Source organism: Chroicocephalus ridibundus, chromosome Z (genome assembly GCF_963924245.1).
Source record: "Chroicocephalus ridibundus chromosome Z, bChrRid1.1, whole genome shotgun sequence".
Lineage (NCBI taxonomy): Eukaryota > Metazoa > Chordata > Aves > Charadriiformes > Laridae > Chroicocephalus > Chroicocephalus ridibundus.
In genome coordinates this window covers 73,653,869-73,677,177 of record NC_086316.1, presented here as the reverse complement: position 1 = coordinate 73,677,177, position 23,309 = coordinate 73,653,869, and the positions used below count along the sequence as shown (strand labels likewise).

General features: G+C 42.4%; 1 protein-coding gene across 6 annotated transcripts in view; it reads left to right on the top strand.

Annotated features, from left to right (window-relative positions):
- RAI14 (retinoic acid induced 14) overlaps nt 1-23,309 on the top strand; it is a 92,688-nt gene that overhangs the window by 52,277 nt on the left and 17,102 nt on the right. For all 6 annotated transcript variants that reach the window (XM_063320498.1, XM_063320497.1, XM_063320496.1 and 3 more), the window contains exon 4: nt 21,551-21,639. In XM_063320498.1, coding sequence (XP_063176568.1) covers nt 21,551-21,639 — 89 coding nt within the window. The remainder of the gene's footprint in view (nt 1-21,550; nt 21,640-23,309) is intronic.

Genomic DNA, 23,309 nt, shown 5'->3' with positions numbered 1-23,309 from the left:
CACTCTGCTTCTTAGAAGCATGGAATCATTAAGGTTGGAAGAGACCTTTGAGATCATCAAGTCCAACCGTTAATGTAACACTGCCAAGTCCACCACTAAACCATGGCCCTAAGACCATGCTTGGTCTGTTTCAGTTTCCTGCATCTGCTCTATTTCTACTCTGCGTCTGACAAAACTGAGTAATGGCCGTGATTCATAATGACCTGCAACATCTTACTGCAGAAGTCCAAGTCCTCCAATTACTTCAAGTGGGCTTTCTCCACACTTTAATATATTTTTAATTTTAACAAGTTGCATGTGTATGTTTTTCTTTTGGGTATAATCAGAGAATGGCTTCTGTTGAATCTTCTGAATTACAGCTATGTCTAGCATCTCATGTTTTTACATTCAATGTAACTTCAGAGCTAGATTCTTAAGCTGCACTGTATCCAATGTAACATCTATTTGGAAGATTTCATATATAATTTGATACTATGAATTTTTGTAGGGAAGCAACCAAAACTGAAGTTATCAATGAGTACACATAAGCCACTTAACTCTAAGAAATAGGATTGTTGTAACTGTAGGGATCTCATGCAATGATTCTCAGCTTTACAGGGACACACTACAAAATTCCCCTTTTTTCCTCTTTACTTGCAACTACAAAGAAGTTGATGACAATATATTTATAGTAGTGATGCAGTTACTAATAATACAGATACAACTACTTCTTTTAATTGCTTGGAACAAATGTAAATTAATACTATGAAGAACTCTGGCTTTGCTTGTTCTGTATACTCATTTAATTTTCATTTACTTTTTTAGGTATTTCTGTGTAGGGGTTTAAAAGAAAGCTTCAGAGAGAACAAAGAAAAAATATTATTGCTGTGATACAGAAGTACAGCGTGTCAGCTCTCATTCTGTTCCCAGTGCATTGGGAAACTTAGCAGACCTACTCAGGTTATTTCTTTCTCAGTTTTGAAAGATAGAGACTGACAGGGGTAGAAACAATGACGCTGATCTGGAGAGACGTAGCTACCAGAGTATCATGACGCAGAAATGTTGCCCAGTATGGCTTATTAGTAATGGGCAGTGGTTTGATTGCATTTTTCCCTCTTCAGAGTCTTTTTTTAGTGCGTGCAAAATGAAGTACAGCCATCATTTCTGTGTAGGTAGGCTTGTTTCTCCTATGTTTGCAGTGTGATGCCAAGGCTTCATTCCTGCACGGTGACTCTGGGTACCTCATGTAGCTGTTTTGCACTATCTCAGAAGCTCTGCTTAGAGGCATAGACGCTGCTGCAGCCCAGCACTGAGGTCTGTTAGTGTCCTGCAGGAGCATGGTATCAGTTTGTCAGCTACCCCATCTGTAACATGGGAGACTCATGCTGGGGAAAGTGCAATGTGGAGAGGTCTTTTGGGGACAACTGTCCACCATTGTGCTCAGATTTTACTGGTTCCATTTTAGAAGGTGGTCTGCAGTGTCATGTGGGAAGGGAGCTCTTTGGATGAGTGGCCTATTGATTCCTGTAAGTATATATTGATGCATTTGTTTACATAATTAGGCTGAAGGTGACTAACCAGAAGAACATAATGGATTTGATTATATAACAATGTGCATAATGTGATTAAAGACTTTGGAATGTGCTTGAAAGCAAAAAAGGAGAAACAATTACGTGTTGCAGTACAGGTTTGTTAGGTCTCTTCCTCTAAGGTGTTTCTCTAATGTTTTTTTTAAGATCTTTTCTTTTTCATTTTTTTGTTATATAACCCTGTAAACAAAATTCTCGATACTGCCCACATCTTTATTTGAAATGTAGTAATATAGTACATTATTTTAAACAGAAGGTTGAGAGTCTCTTTAATTTGTCATACTTAAAGCGGTATTCTAAGTTTCTTGTTTATAATCAAGTGGCTTCTTAATATAAAGTGTTTGACCTGAGAGGAACAGAGACTACAACCCTAGATTTTATGTATTTGTCCTGTTGAGTACTGTATGCATCATGCCACTGAGTCCTACTATGATGTGCTCCAGCTCTGGCTCAGTTGTGGACATAACCACCACCTAAATTTCACCTGTTTTCTTTTGCCTCTGTCCTATAAGTCCTTTTATTTGTGGCTTGCCTACATGTAATAGAATAGAGACGCTTAAATTAACCAGTAGATTTCTTAGAGGTAGTGTTCACAGATTTTCATCAGGAGATTTAATTCTCCAGCAATACCTCTTAAAAAAAAGTATTAAAAAAGAAATCTCATCAGAGTAATGAAATGAGTTTTTTAAGACTTGCCTCACTTTCCACACCACCACCCTGCCTCTGACTCAGTCCTTTCTAAAAACAATAAATCAATTTTAAGGCCATGGAGCAAATCCACCTTTGGCATAAGTTGACACAACCCCATTGTTGCTCCCACTTACACAGCACAGACTATTGCCAAGCACCCTTGTAATAGAACCTATCTAGAAATCTGACTCTGCCATTGTAGTCTTATTCTGCCAGATAGGCTTTTTCTGTCCAGCTTCCTTAAACAACAAAACAGTGCTTTCCAGTTTGGAATTTGATCATTTAAATCCCACTTAAACTAACAAAAAAGGGTTTTCAAAGAGAGCCTTTTCAGGAGGGGATAGGATTCATTCATGTACGGCACTTTCCACAAGAGCAGGCACTTTCCACAAGAGCAAGCGTTCAAATGGGCTGTTATTTAAAGAAGCTGCTGCTATTACTGAAGGGGAGTGCGGGGAGGAGGGAGAATTTTGGAAAGGATTCACAATGTATAAATGGCAGCACTTCCTTGTCCTAAAGTTATTTTGTCTGTGTGCCAGTCCATCATTGCCATGTTTGCATGTTTCTGCAAGGTACTGAGCTAGAATTCAATGCTCATAGCTATTAAATGAAACAATAGGTCTCTGTAAATTTTTTTTAACTGCAATTGAATCAGCTGTTGTTTAATAAAATGAGTCTGACAATGGTACAAAAAAGCTTTAGAAACCTCCACAAATGCACTCTTAAAGGACTTTTTCACAGAACTATTGTCAATAGCAGTTAGTAGAAATTATATATTTTCATTTGAACCAGAATGATCGTGCCTTGGAGGCTGAACCAAAAATAAATTTTGGAGCATATTCCAATGCCAAATCCTTTGTATTTATCATGTACATAGTATTCATTTTTCTTTTCTTTCTTTTGGATCTCAATTGTATAAGGAGGTGGGGTGAGTGGCATGAAGGACATCACTGTTCCAAAAGTAAATCATGTTTTAATTACCTTTGAGAGACAGTCTTTTCTTGTTGTCGTGGTTTAGCCTCAGATGGCAACAAAGAACCACGTGCCGCTCGCACGTGCCTTCCTAATACAGGAAGGATCGTAAGAAAAGGCAAGACTCTTGGGTTGGGACAAAGGCAGTTTAACAGAACAGCAAAGGGAACAGGCAAACAACAACAATAACAACACGGATAGGGGAATACACAAACGCGATTACGGAACCGCCGCTCCCCGCACCGCCGCTCCCCACCGCTCGCCGACCGGCCGGACCTGGGACGCCCCAGCCCGCTTTTAAGCAGCAACTTCCTGCCCCCTCCCCCGGCAGCTCAGGGTGGGTGTGGCTCACATGGCATGGAATACCAGGAAAAATTAACCCTATCCCCACCAGAACCAGGACATTATCCACCCCTTATTCCATACCATCTATGCCATGCCCAGCAGGTTCCAATGAATTGCCACCACTTTCCCCTGTTATATATATATATATATATATATATATACACACACATATAATACCCTTAGTTTATGGGCCATCCCTTCAAAGTGTCCATTGAGTTCTTTTAATCCACGGCTTTGGGCTCCATCTGTTAGAACAGTCTCTCAGGGCAGGTGAGATGCTGGGTGGTGCTGGTCTGTTGCATGCTGTATTTTTCGGAGCTTGTGACTGGTGCACCTGGTGTGGCTCATGCAGGTGGTCCGTGGGCTGAAGATGTAGATCTTGAGGAAACTGCTGGGCGCCAGCTGCTGAGATCAGTTCTTATCCCATCATCCCTGTGCCTTACTTGTAGTACAACTGATAGTAATTATAGCAATGAGGACATACAGTGACAGTGTTACTTAGCAATTAACAGCACACAATCTGATTCATTGGCTATTCTCGCCCAAAATCAGATCCCCATGAGGTACACATCGGACTTCCCCATCCTGCCGCATCACCCACCAAGTGCACCCAGGTCCTTGGGCAAAAGCAATCCCACGGATGGGTTTGCCTTTGCCTGAGGCAGGACTAACCCAGACTGTCTTCCCTAGCATATTCTTCATGTGCACTACAGGGACTTTATCCCCTTCTACAGTACATGGAAGTTTTGATTGGGCAGGGCCAGCCCGATTGTTAGATCCCCTGGTGTTAACTAGCCAGGTAGCTTTTGCTAAATGTGTATCCCAGTGTTTTAAAGTCCCACCACCCATTGCTCTCAGTGTAGTTTTTAACAGTCCATTGTATCGTTCTATCTTCCCAGAGGCTGGTGCGTGATAAGGGATGTGATACACCCACTCGATACCATGCTCTTTGGCCCAGGTGTCTATGAGGCTGTTTCGGAAATGAGTCCCGTTGTCCGACTCAATTCTCTCTGGGGTACCATGTCGCCACAGGACTTGCTTTTCAAGGCCCAGGATAGTGTTCCAGGCAGTGGCATGGGGCACAGGGTATGTTTCCAGCCATCCAGTGGTTGCTTCCACCATTGTGAGCACATAGCGCTTGCCTTGACGGGTTTGTGGCAGTGTGATATAATCAATCTGCCAGGCCTCCCCATATTTGTATTTCAGCCATCGCCCTCCATACCAAAGAGGCTTCAAACGCTTGGCTTGCCTGATCGCAGCGCATGTCTCACATTCATGGATGACCTGTGCAATAGTGTCCATGGTCAAGTCCACCCCTCGGTCACGAGCCCATCTATATGTCGCATCTCTCCCTTGATGGCCTGAGGAGTCATGGGCCCACTGAGCTATGAATAGTTCACCCTTACGTTGCCAGTCCAGATCCACCTGAGCCACTTCAATCCTAGCGGCCCGATCCACCTGCTGGTTGTTCTGATGTTCCTCTGTGGCCCGATTCTTCGGTACATGGGCATCTACATGGCGTACTTTGACAACCAGATTCTCTATCCGGGCAGCAATATCTTGCCATAGGTCAGCAGCCCAGATGGGTTTGCCTCTGCGCTGCCAGTTGCCCTGCTTCCACTGCTGTAACCACCCCCACAGAGCATTTGCCGCCATCCATGAGTCAGTGTAGAGATAAAGTACTGGCCATTTTTCTCGCTCAGCAATGTCCAAAGCCAGCTGAATAGCCTTCACCTCTGCAAACTGGCTCGATTCACCCTGTCCCTCACTGGCTTCTGCAACCCGTCGTGTAGGACTCCACACAGCAGCCTTCCACTTTCGATGCTTTCCCACAATACGGCAGGACCCATCAGTGAACAGGGCATATTTCTTCTCATTTTCTGGCAGTTTATTATATGGTGGGGCCTCTTCTGCACGCGTCACCTCCTCCTCTGGTGACATTCCGAAATCCTTGCCTTCTGGCCAGTCCATGATCACTTCCAGAATTCCTGGGCGACTGGGGTTTCCCATTCGAGTTCGCTGCGTGATCAGTGCAATCCACTTACTCCATGTAGCATCGGTTGCATGATGTGTGGTGGGGACCCTTTCTTTGAACATCCAACCCAGCACCGGCAGTCGAGGTGCTAAGAGGAGCTGTGCTTCTGTACCAACCACTTCCGAAGCAGCTCGAACCCCTTCATATGCTGCCAATATCTCTTTTTCTGTTGGAGTGTAGCAGGCTTCGGATCCTCTGTATCCACGACTCCAAAACCCTAGGGGTCGACCTCGAGTCTCCCCTGGTGCTTTCTGCCAGAGGCTCCAGGTAGGGCCGTTCTCCCCAGCTGCGGTGTAGAGCACATTTTTAACATCTTGTCCTGCCCGGACTGGCCCCAGGGCCACTGCATGGACTATTTCCTGTTTGATTTGTTCAAAAGCTTGTCATTGCTCAGGACCCCATTTAAAATCATTCTTCTTCCGGGTTACTTGATACAGAGGGCTTACAATTTGACTGTAATCTGGGATATGCATTCTCCAAAAACCCACAATACCTAAGAAAGCCTGTGTTTCCTTTTTACTAGTTGGTGGAGACATAGCTGCTATTTTGTTGATCACATCCATTGGAATCTGACGGCGTCCATCTTGCCATTTTATTCCTAAAAACTGGATCTCCTGCGCAGGTCCCTTGACCTTACTTCGCTTTATAGCAAAACCAGCGTTCAGGAGGATTTGGACTATTTTACTCCCTTTCTCAAAAACTTCTTCTGCTGTGTTTCCCCATACAATGATGTCATCAATGTACTGCAGATGTTCTGGAGCTTCACCCTGTTCCAGTGCAGTCTGGATCAGTCCATGGCAAATGGTGGGGCTGTGTTTCCACCCCTGGGGCAGTCGATTCCAGGTGTATTGGACGCCCCTCCAAGTGAAAGCAAACTGTGGCCTGCACTCTGCTGCCAAAGGGATTGAGAAGAATGCATTCGCTATATCAATCGTGGCATACCACTTGGCTGCCTTGGACTCCAGTTCGTACTGCAGTTCTAGCATGTCCGGCACGGCAGCACTCAGCTGTGGCGTGACTTCATTCAGACCACGATAGTCTACAGTTAGCCTCCACTCTCCATTAGATTTTCGCACCGGCCATATGGGACTGTTAAAGGGGGAGCGAGTCTTGCTGATCACTCCTTGAACCTCTAGTTGACGAATCAGCTCATGGATGGGAATCAGAGAGTCTCGGTTAGTGCGATACTGCCGCTGATGCACCGTTGTGGTAGCAATCGGCACCTGTTGTTCTTTGACCCTCAACAACCCCACAACAGAAGAATCCTCCGAGAGACCAGGCAAGGCAGACAACTGTTTAACTTCCTTTGTCTCCAAAGCAGCTATGCCAAAGGCCCAGCGGTACCCTTTTGGGTCCTTAAAATACCCTCTCCTGAGGTAATCTATACCAAGAATGCATGGAGCCTCTGGGCCAGTCACAATGGGATGCTTTTGCTACTCATTCCCAGTTAGGCTCACTTCTGCCTCCAGTACAGTCAACTCTTGGGATCCCCCTGTCACCCCAGAAATACAAATGGGTTCTGCCCCTCTATAGCTTGATGGTATTAAAGTACACTGTGCACCCGTGTCCACTAGAGCCTTATACTCCTGTGGGTCTGATGTGCCAGGCCATCGAATCCACACCGTCCAATAAACCCGGTTGTCCCGTTCCTCCACCTGGCCGGAGGCAGGGCCCCCCTAATACTCGTCATAGTATCCATTACTCACTTCTTGCATAAATGACTTGGAAGTTCCTTCAAGAGGATCAGAAGCAAGATCAGGCCTTCTGCTTTGTCTGGGGAACGGCCCACTGGAAACTGGGGCGGCACTTTTCCTGGAGGGATCCCCTTTTGTGGTTGTCCTTCCTTGCAACTCCTGTACCCGTGTCCGCAGGATCGAAGTAGGTCGTCCATCCCACTTCCTCATGTCCTCTCCGTGGTCCTGCAGGTAGAACCACAGGGTGCCTCGTGGTGTGTACCCTCTGTACTCTCTCTCTTGAGTGGGGAAATGCCTGCTTCTAATAGCTGAGATGCTGGCCCGTGCAGGTGGGGAGTAGAACATATTCTCTTCAAGTTGCTGGACCTTCCGCGACAATTTCTCCACAGCTGAGACAAGGGGGGAAGAGAGACTTTCTTCATATCGCCGGAGCCGGCCAGCTACCTCATCCACTGTTGGTCCCTCTTCACCTTTCCATTCCATTACTGCCAGGGAGTTGGCATATGACGATGGTGCGCTCCGTACAAACTTCCGCCACATGGGCCTTGTGCATCGCACCTCATCAGGGTCTGTGGGTAAGTCGGCATTGTCCAAGTCATAATAAATCATCTCCCGCACGGCTAATTCTCTCAGGTACTGGATACCTCTTTCCATGGTAGTCCACTTGCTTGGCTGACATACAACATCCTCACTGAAGGGGTACCTCTCCCTCACGCCTAACAGGAGTCGTTTCCAGAGGCTGAGGGCTTGGGTCTTTTTCCCAATCACCTTGTCAATGCCGCCTTCCCTAGACAGGGATCCCAGCTGCCTGGCCTCCCTACCCTCTAATTCCAGGCTATTGGCCCCATTATCCCAGCACCGGAGCAGCCAGGTGACAATGTGCTCGCCTGAAAGTCGGCTGAAATCTTTTTGCATATCCCGCAGCTCACTCAAGGATAGGGATCGAGTAATTATCTCTGGTTCTGCCTCTTCCTCCTGCTCTCGTGATGGCCCTGGTTCATCATCATCTCTTACTAAGCGAACTGATTTCTTTGTGTACTTCTTCTTCTGTATGGGGGCAACTGATACCGGCACGGGTTGGTTCCCTGGTTCAGTGGCAGTGGCTACCACGGGGGTTGCAGTAGCCGCAGTGTCCACCGCAGGGGCTGCAGCAGCCGCAGGGGCCGCCGCAGGGCCTGCAGCAGCCGCAGGGGCCGCCGGTCTGGTTTCCATCTCTTCCCCTTGAGGGTGCTGCATAATTCTGAGCAGTGCCTGGTAGATACTGGCCAGGGCCCAGCACAGCGCGGTGAGTTGTGCCTCTCTAGAATAGCCACAGCATTTTCCCTTCAAATATTCTACCACTTTATCAGGGTCCTGTAATTGTTCAGGGGTGAAGTCCCAGACCATTGGAGGTGAGTAGTTCTCTAGGTACCTGCCCATGCTCTCCCACATGCCATGCCACCCCTGACTATCCAGCCTCGGAGCAGATCTCCGGGTGGTAGTCTTAAATAGTTGCTTAACCCTAAACAAGACCTGGAACGTATTCAGGAGACATAGCACTAGGAACACACTAGTTTGAGTATCCCAAGGATATTCAAGATTCTCAAAAGCTGTCATACCTGACCCGAAGGAGAAAAGGGAGGCAAAAGGGCTGGGGAAACTATTAACAAATTCTGAGAGACAGTGTCCAATGTACGGACAGGACAGCAAAACCACATAAACACCCCAAAATAGCCGTCTGAACAGTGATGTTATCATATCATAAACAGATATCGCACAGGACAGCAGAATGATAATCCTCATCCCTCTTCCAGACATGGTAAACAGCATCGCAGGGAGTACATAAGCCATATAGGAATTTATGTAACACAGCCATGAGAACAAACCAAGCAACATGATGACCAGTGACTACTTACCTAATAAAATAAATGCATACAAGAAAAAAAAACCAAAACCGTTTTTTCCACGTTCTAGTTGGATTCTGTCGTTATCTCAACCCTTCGAGCCCCACGTTGGGCGCCAAAAAAAGGACTGTCGTGGTTTAGCCTCAGATGGCAACAAAGAACCACGTGCCGCTCGCACGTGCCTTCCTAATACAGGAAGGATCGTAAGAAAAGGCAAGACTCTTGGGTTGGGACAAAGGCAGTTTAACAGAACAGCAAAGGGAACAGGCAAACAACAACAATAACAACACGGATAGGGGAATATACAAACGCGATTACGGAACCGCCACTCGCCGACCGGCCGGACCTGGGACGCCCCAGCCCGCTTTTAAGCAGCAACTTCCTGCCCCCTCCCCTGGCAGCTCAGGGTGGGTGTGGCTCACATGGCATGGAATACCAGGAAAAATTAACCCTATCCCCACCGGAACCAGGACACTTGTGCATAATAATATTTCTCTTAATGGAAGCTATTGGAAGAATACAGACTTACTATAGTGATTATACTGTTCTAGTTGAGAAAGAAAACCATACAAAATGGTTTAGACAGCTGATCTTCATAATCGAAGAAGGCAGGTGAGCTCAGTGCCTATGAAATAGAAGAGGAATTGTATTATCCTCCTTTTTTTGATTAGAAATTGCTATAAATCATCTAGGAGACCTTTGAAATTCAGGCAGTCTCTACATTATTTTCATATGCATGTGTTGGGGTCCTCAGTCTACCACCATGATCTAAAAGAAGTTTCTTTAGTATGGACTCTGTCATCTCTTAAAATTGCCTGAACGCTTAGGTAGGAAAGCACACAGCATACTGTCCTTTGAAAAGTGTACCAGGGTAGGAGCTGCAAGAAACGTCTAGTGCCTGAGGATTGTCACCTCTCCAGGAACGGAGATCATTGTGTTCCACTGACCTGATATGATACCTGACAGAAAATATTTTTTAATTTATTTTTCTCATTATATTTATTATTTATTTCTTTTATTTATTTAATTTATGGTGGTCCAGATGGTCACAATAATGTCTAGGTTTCAGAGCATGGATGAAACAAGGAAGACCACAGTGATCTCCACCTGTGTTTTATCTGTAGCCAACAGATGGCTGAAATCTGGTTCTTATTCCAAAATTTCTTGTAAAGTTTATTTCTATGGGAGATTTGGGTGTCAAAGCTTTTGTCTCTCCAAAACCTCCCTGAAGTTCTTTTCAGCTTCATATCCTGATTGTTCGTTTTCATTTCCCCCTCTCCCTGCAGCATTGTAATGGATATAATTCAATTAAGATGTTGATACTAAGTTTCCTGAAAAATTGCTTTCTACTTTAGACTAACACTTAGAAATGTTAGTGAAACATCTGGGCGTAGTTGGGTGAAGCTATCCTCTGCCAGGATACTAAATTGGGCTAATTAACTTTCTATTATGTTCAGTATGAGCCAATTGTTAATGTATAGTGAGAGGAAATGCTCTTATCTCTATAACAGAGGAACAATACTTTGATTTTATAATTTGGCAATACATGAAAAAATCCACATTTCATACAAACATTACTCTATTGACAATCATGCAGGCTTTTAAATGAGATCCATGGAGTGGAATTCATGTTAGTGGTTTGTTCCTGGCTGTTGAGTGAAAATGTGTAGACCATTTTTGATGGTTTTGAATATATGACTGCTCAGTTAGACTTGGAGATGTCATAATCCAATTTTTATTTCTTAGCTATACTTTTGACAGGACTTGAAATCAACAGTTCTATCGTATGCATTTTTGAAGCAGTTCTTAATAAGACATCTTATTATTTTTATACCTTCATATTATTTACAAAAAAAGTGAAGAGGCCATCTTCTGAAGAAACAGAAATTTATGCTTTTTAGTTTAATTTCAATTACTAAGATCCTAAACTTAATTTCTAAAAAACTGAAACTTTGTACTTTCTCTCTTTAGTGATTTTCTATATTGTAAAACAAATTCTACTTATTTAAAGAACATACTGCCTACTTCATATAAAGTTCTTTGAACATTGGGAAACATTCCATGGGTTTTGCATCGTACATGCACAGGACTTCCTGCACGTGATAGCTAGAGTTCAAAGGAGAAACAATCTATCTGTAATTTATTTTAGGAGCCAGCTCGCATCTTCTGTTTTATACTTGTTTTTTTCACACAGGCTGATAGGATGGCTATTCTTAATGAACCATTGTATTTCATTATCTATTAGTAGGGCTATCGTCTCAGAAGAAAGAAAGTCATCTCAGAAGGGCCCCTGTACATGTGTTGGGATAGCCTGTGAGCAGCCCATTCCACTCCTGCTCACGGGTAGGATTGGCCAAACCTGTAATGCAGCATCAGGCAGCTGCTGGAATTCACTGTAAAGCAGCTCCATTTGCAGAGTTGTCAGATACCCAGATTTTACCAGACCTGGCCGGGTTTCAAGAAGTTTGTCAGTTGCTTGGATCAGAGCATAGCCTAGATGGTTGGAAGTTTTTTGTATGCTTGGCTTGAAGCAGCTGCAGCTTGGCTCACATGGAGGCAGAGACTAGTACCCCACTTCCATGTGAGGAACGCTGTTGCTGCTCCCTGCACTCATCTCCTCTGAGCTGGCAAGGGAGGACAAGGGAAGCGTGCCTCTCATGGGTCGGACCAGAAGCAGGCTCTCTAAGGTTGGAGGGAACAGGGCTTAGGCAGCAGTTGTTTTTCAGATTTATATCTACATAATGGGATGCAGTTTTACATGTTTTTCAAAGACTTACGCAACCAAATGAGCTGTATGTGTAGATTTTAATGACACCAACTGGCTGCTACTGGCTTAAAAACGTACTCTAATCTAGGAAGGGAAAGGGAACAGACAGCCAAAACAGAGCAATGTGCAAATGTTGGATTTATTTCATTTTTTTTAGCTTCACAATGAGGTCTCAGGTAATAGACTATGCTGGTGAGTGGTTATTTAATGGGCTCATGTATCACTCCACATTTTCTGCTACCTGCTTTACAGGAGAGTTCTGTGTTAGGAAATACTAACTGGAAAATGCAGGAAAGCTCTGTGTTGCCTTTTCCTGCAAGTGTCTATGTTCCAGTCCCTATTCCTCCTCAGAAATGTGGAGTCTTAAAAGCTTCAGTGGTACAGTTACTCTGAAATGCAGAATAAAAATATATTGCCACAATCATTTGAAGAGTTTATAAAAACAAATGTTAAGAGGTCATCTTAACCAGTGGTTTCTGAAGAACATGTTACTTGTAGATTAATTACTATAAGTACATATTATTGCATTTGGTTTGTAATTCCCCTAAACAGTAAGAGAAGTTCACTTTATGCAGTTTAATAAAAGAAAATATTCAAACAGTTCTGTTGCTTCAAATATGAAAATGTGCGAAGCATTATAAATGCAAAAGACACAAAAACTTCAAACAGAGCACATAACCCTGAGCTATCCTTTGTCAATGTCCCTAAAGTCGCACAAGGATCTCCATGCTCTTTGGTTCTTTGAGCACTATATGCAGTTCTTAAGCCTTGCTGGATTTTCATGCAACAAAAATATTTTCTTTAGATTAACTTTTACTCACTTGTTCTCAGCCTTTCCAGCCTTTTTCCTGGCCTCTTGTTATGCTAACATGGTTTAGGATTTCCATGCTCTAATTTCATGACTTTTCATATTCTAAGGTGGTTATTAGCATCTGCTAGCCCATGGGCAGCAATACCAAGCGGGTTGTGTTGGAGGATGAAGGTTAAGGCATATGCTAGTCATTGCTCTTATTGTTGGGCTTAATTTTAACTTTGAAATCTATTCTGGCCTTGCAAGAAAGTGCAGCGCATGGCTAGCTGGTTTTACCTAGCTGAGGGAGGAAGTAACTTTGATCTGGACACATCCGTGGCATCCTCAGGGATTTTACCCTATGCTAAAAAGATGTTTTGCCAGAAGACATGTATATTGAGAAGCTAACTGTGTGCCCCCTTGGGCTTTAGGTGTGGGATGTGTTTTTAAAGAACCAGTCAGAGGAAATCTTCCCCACTCCTCTGAACTTGGCTTTAGAGGCACAGACAACACTACTCTTATTTCTAGGCTCTTTAAGCTTTATGAAACTGCATTGTTTCTTCTACTTTGTCCATTTTCCTACCCTACAACACCAAAAATAAAAGTAGTATTTCAAAACTTCAGACTTTCTGTCAACACCTAGGAGTGCCCTGAAGCTCGCCCTTGGCAGAATCTGTGTTGCAATTTGCTGATGTTAGTTATTGAGGGACTTTAAAAATGGACACTCTGCAGGAAACTTCATATGATAAATCTAAATTATGAGCACTTATGTTTACAATTAATGGTACATGAAGAAAAGTCTATATGTTTCAGACTTGAAGTAGGAGTTTGTGGTAATGTGGTAACAGAGTTTGCCAAAGAAAACTGTATGAAAATGGGACTGCTGGAACACAACCTGAGAATAAAAAATATAAAGCTTCTGGGATCCCAGAAATCTCTCTGAAGAGCAGCTGGGTGGAAATTTTTGCTGAGTTTGAAGGCTAAAATCAGGAGTCTGTAGCTTGCCAGCTCCTGTGTTGCATGATGCAATTGCTTCTTTCCTATTAAGAAAACAGCCGTTCAGCAGACTTGCCTTTTATTAATGTCCTGTACCTTGAGGTGTGTATGATTGAAACAAGACTTTTTATGCTATGAGGCAAAACTGGAAACTTTATATGAAAACTGCATTGGTGGGGTTTTTTGTTTTGGTTTTTTTTTTGAAAGCTGTTCCAGCATATATTCTAACGCAAAAGTTAGATGGAGGGTTTTTGCCAGAGAGTTTTGTGTGTACTGGGGGAGGGCAGAGGCCATCTTATATTTAAACAGGAGATAGGAGAATACAGGCTATGTGCATTGCTTCAGTTTGCAGTGGCTGGTATTAAGCGGGAGAGAGGGGAAAAATCCCCTACAGCTCCTAGTAAATCCATACCTTTCTATGTCAACTTCTTGAAATCTTAACCTGCCTCCACTGCAGAAGGTGTTGGTAGCAACTCACTGATTGACTGTCTTAAAACTCAGAATACTTAATTTTCTCAGTGTGATGCCAACTCTGGCTTGAAAACAAAATGTATTTGCTGTAACTTTTTCTTAAGATGACTTTTCTACTCTTGTGGCTGCATGCAGAATGATGACATGGACTGCCAGCATTTAATGAAAGGTCGTATTTGTTACTCTTAGGAGGAGATGAAGTGAGTGCAGTGCGAAGCTATGGGGTTTATTTGCTTTAAAAAAAAATAATAAAAACCTTAAAGAACTAGTAAGTATTGATAGTGGTACCTGTAAATGTCTGATTTTCCTTTAAGGCAGTCTGATTTGCCAAACCTGCTTATGGTTCCTCCATAATTGGATGGCTGTTCCTAAGACATATGTATTCTCAAATGCGTGACTATCTCTTGATAATGCAGTCAGGGAAAGATAAGATTCTGTTGCTTTCAAGGGGAAACACTCATGGCTTAATCTTAATTTTAGGTTTAAGGTGAAATTCTATGTCCTGTTCCTTCCTTTTGCACTGAGAGGGTGCATGCGTCTGTGGCTCTGTGATGAAACTGTGGAAGGCAGCTTTAGTTTTCAACTGGTTTTATTCCCTGTACCTTCCTACTTGTGCTGATGCAAGGAAGAAGCAGAACTGGGCAGGTGTTCCTCACAGAAGCATAATTCTTGCTGGAATAAACAGTTACTACTTTGCTGAAAGCCCTGTCTGGCTTGGCAGAGGAAAGCAGAAAACACCTCCAATTTCAGGACCATTCTGGGACTTTCCCAATCTTTAAATCTGAAGGTGATAATTTTTCTATTAATTCAATTCAGGACGTGTCAAAAACTTTTTCTGTTTAATAGGCTTACTTTCATCATTGTTTTTATGCTGATAAAATCTCAAACCATTCGCAGAAAATTAAGCTGTTTTCTTCTCTGATTACTGGTCATCTTGCTACATGTGAAAGGAGACCACACTGGACTTCCTCCTGAGTGAAGGCAGGCACTTCCTTCATGCACAAAATATGCTGTGCTAGTGGTACTCACAGCCCTTTCTCCTCCAGGTCAGGTCTCGGGCACTCTAGCACTTCTGCTACTCAGCCTTTGGTGGAAAACAATCAAAAGCCAGATATCATCTAATATATTTATTTTTGCTGTTATTGAAGTGTGAATTGAGGCTTTGAGGGATAATAGACCCTGTAAGCTAGGTGCACCTCTAAAACATGTAAAAGCTCAAGTCAGTGCAGAAAATCAGTCAGTGGGTTTCTTTCTAACTGAGATAGTTGAAGAATTGCTTGCCTGTCTGATCTGGTAGCAGCAAAGCTTAAATATCTTCCATTTCTGTTTTTTTGGTGGTTTTGTGTTTTTTGGTTTTTGTTTTTTTTTTTTTTTTAGTCAGCATTACAAAGACTCCAAGCAGCTCCATATCTTTATTTTATCAATCTTGTTTGTTTGTGTGAAGATACTGGTCGGTTGGGAAACTATAAATCATCAAACTGTTGGCAGACAAGTCAGACTTTTAAAAAGTTAACAAAGAGTTGATGTACATTAGAAAATGAAGAAGAATGATCTGCCTTAGGGAGGGATGTTTTTACTCAAAATAAACCTTGACAATGAGTGTATGTGAGTTCATAGTGTATTTCAAACATTTTTGCACTTAAAATATTTTCAGAGCACTCAGATGAAAATGGCAGAGAACAATAGTATTATACGCTTGCATAGAAGTTTGACTTTATTCCATGTTTGTCATAATAGAAAACAGCAAATACAATATCCACTTAGCCTCCATAATTCAACCATGTTCTTTATTTGCTTTGGATTTTGGTAAGTAAGGTGTCAGACTACTTTCAGGCCTTGGAGAAAATCTGTGTTGCACAGAATGCTAATTCTGACCCCTCAAAAAACTCTGGATTGTGACCTTGCCAAACAGAGATGAAGCCCCTGATTGGGTGTAATTTTTCTGCTCTTTTTTTTCTTCTGTATTTCTTTTCACAAATGAAAATTTCCTAGTTAGAGGTTGCTATCTTAAGTTAAGACTTCATATTTTTTTTTATTTTATTTTATCATGTTCCACTCCACTTTTGTGACATTTTCCCTACATATGTGGACCACCCACTTGATTTAAGCCACCTGTCAAAATAACATTCAGTAAGAGGACTGTGCTTAGTTTTGCGGGATATAGCTGTACAAATGGTTAGGCAGAGAACCTGGATGTGGCATACCCATGTCTTATTGCTAGCACCATGATACCAAGCTCAATTTTTACAAGTCTAGCCTCTGAATGTGGATTAGTTCTGTTCTTCTACCTGTGGTGAAATGATTTGTAAAGAAGTGTTTTTATGTGAGCTAAGTAGTAAAAACTACAGCCCTTTTCTGTTTGAGTTAGACTGTCTGGCATTTAAATAATTTCTGGAAAGACTGATTCTCAGCCTTTTAGAAAAGACCAGCTTTTTCTGAGTTCTTGTGCTCTGTCTGTCAGAGACTGATTGAAGAAGTCTCCATTCCCTTGCTTGCTTGGCTTTATAACCAAAACATGGAAAAGGTCCTTTGCCCTGAATAAGAGATGGGCTTGTTTATGACAGTTCTAAGTGCTTCACCAGTTAGCATCTCCTATTGGAAAGAAATCTGCTATTTAAAAATAGTTCAGGGGTGTCATGTACAGCTGTACACTCTGTTCAGTCAGCAAGCATTCATAAAAAGCATCTTTCTATCAGTGCATTTGAAAATGTTATTTGAGTTACATTTCTAGACAGGAAATTCGAGGTCCTGACAGGATGTTGAGGTGGTAGTCTTGTAGCTGTTCTCCAGTTGACCCCGAATCTCATGAAATTTTGCTGTGTGCTTGCTCTTACTCTCAAGGCCTATTTACTCCAACAGGGCTTTGTGTTCCTCCTAAAGAACATAATTTTTTTACTTTCTCTTGTTAAGGATTGAGTAATTTGAGACCTGTACGTTCCCAGCAGGAAAAAGATGTCAGCCAGCCATTACCAGCTGCTGCAGAGGTGGGTCTCAAATCACAGAATGGTAGTGGTTGGAAGGCACCTTCAGAGATCATCTAGTCCAATCCCCCTGCTAAAGCAGTGTCACCTAGAGCAGGTTGGACAGGAATGCATCCAGGCAGGTTTTGAGTATCTCCAGAGATGGGACTCTACCACCTCTCTGGCAGCCTGTTCCAGTGCTCTGCCACTCTCAAAGTAAAGAAGTTTTTTCTCGAGTAGAGATGGAATTTCCTGTTTGTGTCTGTTGCCCCTTGTCCTGTTGCTGGGCACCACTGAAAAGAGTCTGGCCCCAGCCTCTTGACACCCACCCTTTAGATACTTAAGGCATTGATGACATGCCCTCTCAGTCTTCTCTTCTCCAGGCTAAACAGACCCAGGTCCCCCAGCCTTTCCTTGTAAGAGAGGTGTTCCAGTCCATTGATCATTTTTGTAGCCTTCTGCTGGACTCTCTCCCTTAGTTCCCTGTCTTTCTTGAACTGGGAATCCCAGAACTGGGCACAGTACTCCAGATGTGGCCTCACCAGGGCAGAGTAGAGGCGGAGGATGACCTCCCTCAACCTGCTGGCCATACTCTTTTTAATGCACCCCAGGAGACCATTGGCGTTATTGGCCACAAGAGCATGTTGCTGGCTCATGGTCAACATTCAACATGTTGTCCACTAGGACTCCCAGGTCCCTCTCTGTAGAGCTGCTTTCCATCAGGTCAACTCCTAACTTGTACTGGTACATGGGGTTATTCCTCCCCAGGTGCAGGACTCCAGACTTTTTCCTGTTGACCTTCATTAGATTCCACCCAACTCTCCAGCTTGTCCAGGTCTCCCGATATGGTGGCACAGCCTTCTCATGTGTGAGCCACTCCTCCCAGTTTTGTATCATCAGCAAACTTGCTTCATTTCTGGATTCAGTGAGAAAACGACTTGGAAGTGTAGCTGTTCCTCTGCTGCACTGAAAGGTCTGGAGACAATAACAAAAGACGATCCCTCCCCTCAGGAAGAACAGAAATGTTTTACAGCAATAAAAGAAATCTATCTCAAATTAGTTCAGGCTGGGGTATCAAGGTGTGGCTCTAAGTGGTAGTAACAGGCTTATCTGTTGTAAAGGGAAAATTATGTATGTTGTAATGGGATTTTAGGCTGAATGAGAATCTGACCCTCAGTGTGCCCCTTGCTCCAAATCAAGCCTTACATGTTTGTTTTTGTTTGCCCAAGTCATTGCACAACCAGGAAGTGGGAGGAAAAGTTGTTTGCTTTCATATCAAGGGAAGTTTATTCGTGAAAAATGCAAGTAAATGCACCAATGTTTAAGGCTTCCAGATGGTGAGAACTCCAGTGTTTGGAAACCTGCAGCTTTTGTCTCAAATATTTTAGGAAAGTTTATGTAGCTTGTAAAGAATTATTCTGTACTGAAATGAATGTCTACAGTCCTGTTTGTTTCAAGAGCCTCCCTTGCTACACAGGAGCCCTCAATATCTACAACTTAAGTGTTTGGGGGGTTTATTGTTTGGGTTGTTTTGTTTTTAAAAAAAAAATAGGTTTGGAAAAAAAAAAAAAGAAGCAGGGGCTGTTAACTTTAAAATCAGTTAGAATTACTCCACAAGGGGAAGGTTTTATGCAGCTCTCTGTAAATACTCTGACTTAAATAATAGTTTCATCCCAGCTGGACACATTCTCTTCTCTCTCTTGAGCAGAGCTAACTAGCAGCTAAGTAGCCATGTCTCCCATTCCCCTCCCAATTGCTTTTAGATTATTGAGAAAAAACATCTCAGTACAGGGTTATGTGAGAGATGGTAGCAGTACAAGGATCTAAGGAGGCAACACACAGAAAGCAATTGGGAGGGATCTGTAGCAGCCCATTGCTGTTTGGCCTAGGTCACTGTGTAAATGTGTAAGAGTTAAACCTTATCATCCTCTCTTTTCATGGGACTTTCCACGTAGCTTCTATATTTTTGCTCTCAGATCTTTACATCCTTCATGCATGTTCTTATATCTTTCACACCACCTGTACTGCTTACAGATGATGTTTGTTTCATCCCATTAATTTGAGAGAAGCAATATTTTTAATCAGGCCTTTCTTACTAAAAATAATTTTGGCTGCATGAAACAAAGCATCTGCTTCTGTGATGACTTGTTGAGAACTGCTGTGGGAATTGTTTGCGTTGGTGGGACTGATGTGTTCATAGGTGCGTTCATAGCCTGAAAGGGATTAAGTTTTTCTTCTCTTTTAGGTACTTTCTTTGCAGTCTGATTTTACCTAAATAAAACTTCTTTTGCACTTGCGTATCCATGTTGCATTTGGCACCATCGTCCACAGTCTTTCTGTAAAACCTCAGTGTCCCAGATTTAGCCAAGTTATTATTATTCAGGTATTTATTATTCTTATGAATATTGTCAAATGTAAGTGAGCCAATTGCGTGCTTCACAACTTTCCTAATATTTAAGTGACTTAGATTGTGTTGTATGTCTACACAAATGTATCTGAATGTGGTTTGGTATTTGCTGGTATGTTCTGCTGTCTAAATTAGAGATGTTGGAATTTGTCAGACTCTTTTTGTGTCCCACCCCCAGCCATTTTCCCAGACCCTGAGAAACCTCTTCTTCTTTAGAAGAATGTTTACACAACTTTGTATTGGTCACCAAGTACGTGAAGTTTTGATTTTGAATGACTATAGAACAGGCAGTAGTAGTGCTTTTTATGCTCTTGGAAGTGTTAACTCTTCAGTTTGTTTATGGCCATAGTAAGCACCATGTGAGTGAGCGCACAGGATACTTTTGTATTCGCAGAGAATGGTTCAAAGCTTTAAGTGCTGCCTGTCTGCCGTTTGCAATCGCAGCAGCCGGAGTGGAAGGACTCCTCACAGGAATTGAGATAGTTGCTGTACTTGATAGAGGACTCTGTTCCACAAGCTCTTCTGTTTTGATTAATTCTCCGCCCTTTGCCAGATCTTGTCTGTAGGTCTTTTTCTCTGCTGAGTTTTCAAGAAGGCTACAAAGAAGTCTAGGGCTCAGAGAAACGCAGTGTTGCGGTTCACATACTATGTGCCAGAAAGATCTGTTTCATTCCTGCCTGTTACTCCCAGTTTCCCTGGTTAGCAGGCTGAACTTTCAGTGTTAGTTTTAATGTTTAAAGGAAGCAGTTGTTCAAAATATAAACCCTTCAATACAGTAGTTGCTGTGACTACATGATTTGTGACATTCCCTTTAGATTCCAGGAGAAAATCCCCTTAACACAGAGGTTCATGGTGTTAAAAATGAACGTCTCCTTTAAAAGATGTTAGAAAAAGTCCCAGGAATACAGGCTTTTTCAGATTAGGGCATGTTTGTAATTGGAAGTGTTTTGTCTTGATTGTTTTTTATGTTATTCCTACTGGTAAACAGCTCTGTGTACCAAGCTGACATTAGCAGGACCCACAGGGAAGCAGTGCCTGTACTGTGCCTGTATCTTGGGACTCACCGATGTTGGCACAATATGCATCAGGAGGATATAAACCTCTCTCTTTTCAGAAGCTTTTCCTTCATTTTTGCTTCCCAGCAAAATTAAGTCAGCAGCATGTGTATAGGACTGCTTCTGTGAATCTTGAGGTGCCAAGAATGTCAAACACGAACCGTCAGCTGTAAAAAGGCTTGAGTTCAGTAGAACTTCTTTGGTTTGTTCTGTAATTATAGCTTTGGTAATTGATGCTGTTAAGTGTGTCCTGCCATGGTGTGGTTGGTAACCTCTGCAATTTCCCACTGTTCAAACAAACAGCTGCTTGTGGTGAAAAGCAAAACCAAAAGTTGGAAAAAAAATACATCTCTAGCATAGTCTCACAAATATCCAGTAGCTTTGATTTCTCCAGGTGATATTCAAAAACACTAAGGGATTTTTTTTTCCCTCTACATGGAAGAAGGATGAGCTCTGTGAAGCACAGTGCAGAATTACAACTTGATTTAGTTTAGGAGCTGAATCACCTTTTAGAGGAACTAAATTTTGTCTTCTGAAAGGGAGAAATCAGGATTAGCTAGCATGACTAGAATAAAGTCAGTCATTGTGAATGTTTTCTTCATTAATTCCCCAAGCCCAGGCATTCTGTGGGGTTATATTAGATCACTAGGTATGTTAGTTTAGAAATTGGGTGGGACTAGATGCACATAAGGTGTATGGCATGGGTTAACGAGACAGCAGCCTGTGTAAAAGTATGACTACAAAAACTTTTTGATGTGCCTTCTCACTTTCAGAGCTGTTATCTTCTTGGGAGGCAGTGGAGGGATGCCAAAAGATCTAAGGACAGGGAGGGGAGAACTTGCCAGTACTTGGTTTGTGAATGAAAGAGAAAGGAGGTCTTAATAAAAGAAAAGTGACATGTAAATGCTGTCTTCCAGTTTTCACCTGGCAGCCACGAAAGGGCATGCAGAGTGCCTCAGGATCATGGTGACACACGGTGCAGATGTGACAGCCCAAGATGGTGCAGGTATGCCTCTGTGAACCTATACATGTAGCATAATACACTCAACTTGCCTATATCGTCTTGCTGTGCAGAGTGCAACTACAGATTGAACAATGATGCTTTTCCCCACACACCGCGTAGGAAAAGCAGTTGTAACGTTTGCTGGTTTAGGCATACTTGGTTTTCTGCACATAGAATTCAGATTCTAAAGCCCTTAAAAGCTTTCATGCTAATACTATGAATTTTAGCATTTATAGTGGACTCCAGATGCAAAATAGTTGCTTAATTTTTATTTTTTAAAATTTTATTTATTTTTAAATTTAAAATATTTTCCCTCCCCCAACTCTTTTTGTTAACTTTGAGGCTTTTCATAGGTTAAATCAAGATCTTTGGTGTTGCTTTTATGTGTATCCAAGCTATTAACCCCATTAACTGTACAGGAGTTGCAGTAAGACATTTCCTCAGGATTATGACATAGTGAAAAGAGCTGATATAGGCCAAAACAGAGCTGAGAGCTATTAAGTATGCTGTTTCAACCCTCAAAAGTCCTGTGCCTTAATTACAGCTCCACTGGAACGATGGCAGCTGAGTTTGAAACTGGCAAACTCTTGTTAATAGATTCCAGTTGACGTATCTGTGGAGTCTGTGCCCAGCATTTTCTGTGGCTAGCCGAGTCACCTGAATGAGCTGTCAGCGTTCTGCCTCTCTGGTAATGATCTGTAAATGTTGGGCTCACAGGTTCTGTTTTGGCCAGGGAGTGCAGCCTGAGGGAATTTGTCATGCATGCAAATGATTTGCCTCTACAAGGAAGTGTCTGTGGTACTGGACGAAGCATTCAGATTATGCGTAATGATAAGAGAATATATGTACCTGATAGAGACTATTATTCAGAATTCATACTTAATTTTGCCTCAGGATCTATTAGATGTTTGGATAATAAGACGTTGCCTGCTCTCATCTGAGAGTGTTGACTCAGTATTCATTAGGGAAAGCCTTGTCTGTAGTAGTCACATTATTTACAATGAGATTCTGCTGTCACAAGTAGCTCTGTATTGAGTACTAAATCTTGGCTCTTCCTTTTCTTAGTTACATGAATAACTTATTCTTTTGCCGTCTTGGCCTCTTTAATTTTTCAGATGCTCTGTAAGGTGAAACTAGAAGAGAGACTTCAGTCTTTCATCATAAATCTGTAGTCAGTAAATCACTGTATTGCATAGCTAAATATGAGCTCACAGATGCTAAATAAATTATCAGAAAAGGGGATCTATGGGATGCAAACTGAAGGAGGCCTGTGTTCCTGTGGGTGCACTCCGTGGATAAGACAAGTTCATTGTAGTGGTACCTGGTGAATTTGGCTGGTTTTCCTCTCAGGGCAGGCTGCCTTTTTCATTGCCAAATGGAAGAAATCATGAAGGCTCTTGATAGACATCTCTCTGTGAGGGAGGCTGAGTAATATAGGAAAACTGTTTTTTAAGAAACAAAACCTAACTGTGCAATCTTAGACTTAACTTCTGCCAAGATATAGTCTGACACAATGTTTGTGTTATTTCTCTGTATGAAGCTAGACATTAAGATTATTCTGTTACCTGCCTGAACAACAGTCTGTTGTAAATACATTCTGCTTGAAGTAGGTTTTTACTTTATTTTCTCTATCCTACCTTTTCATGTGTCATGATAGGAATAAGATGAATAAT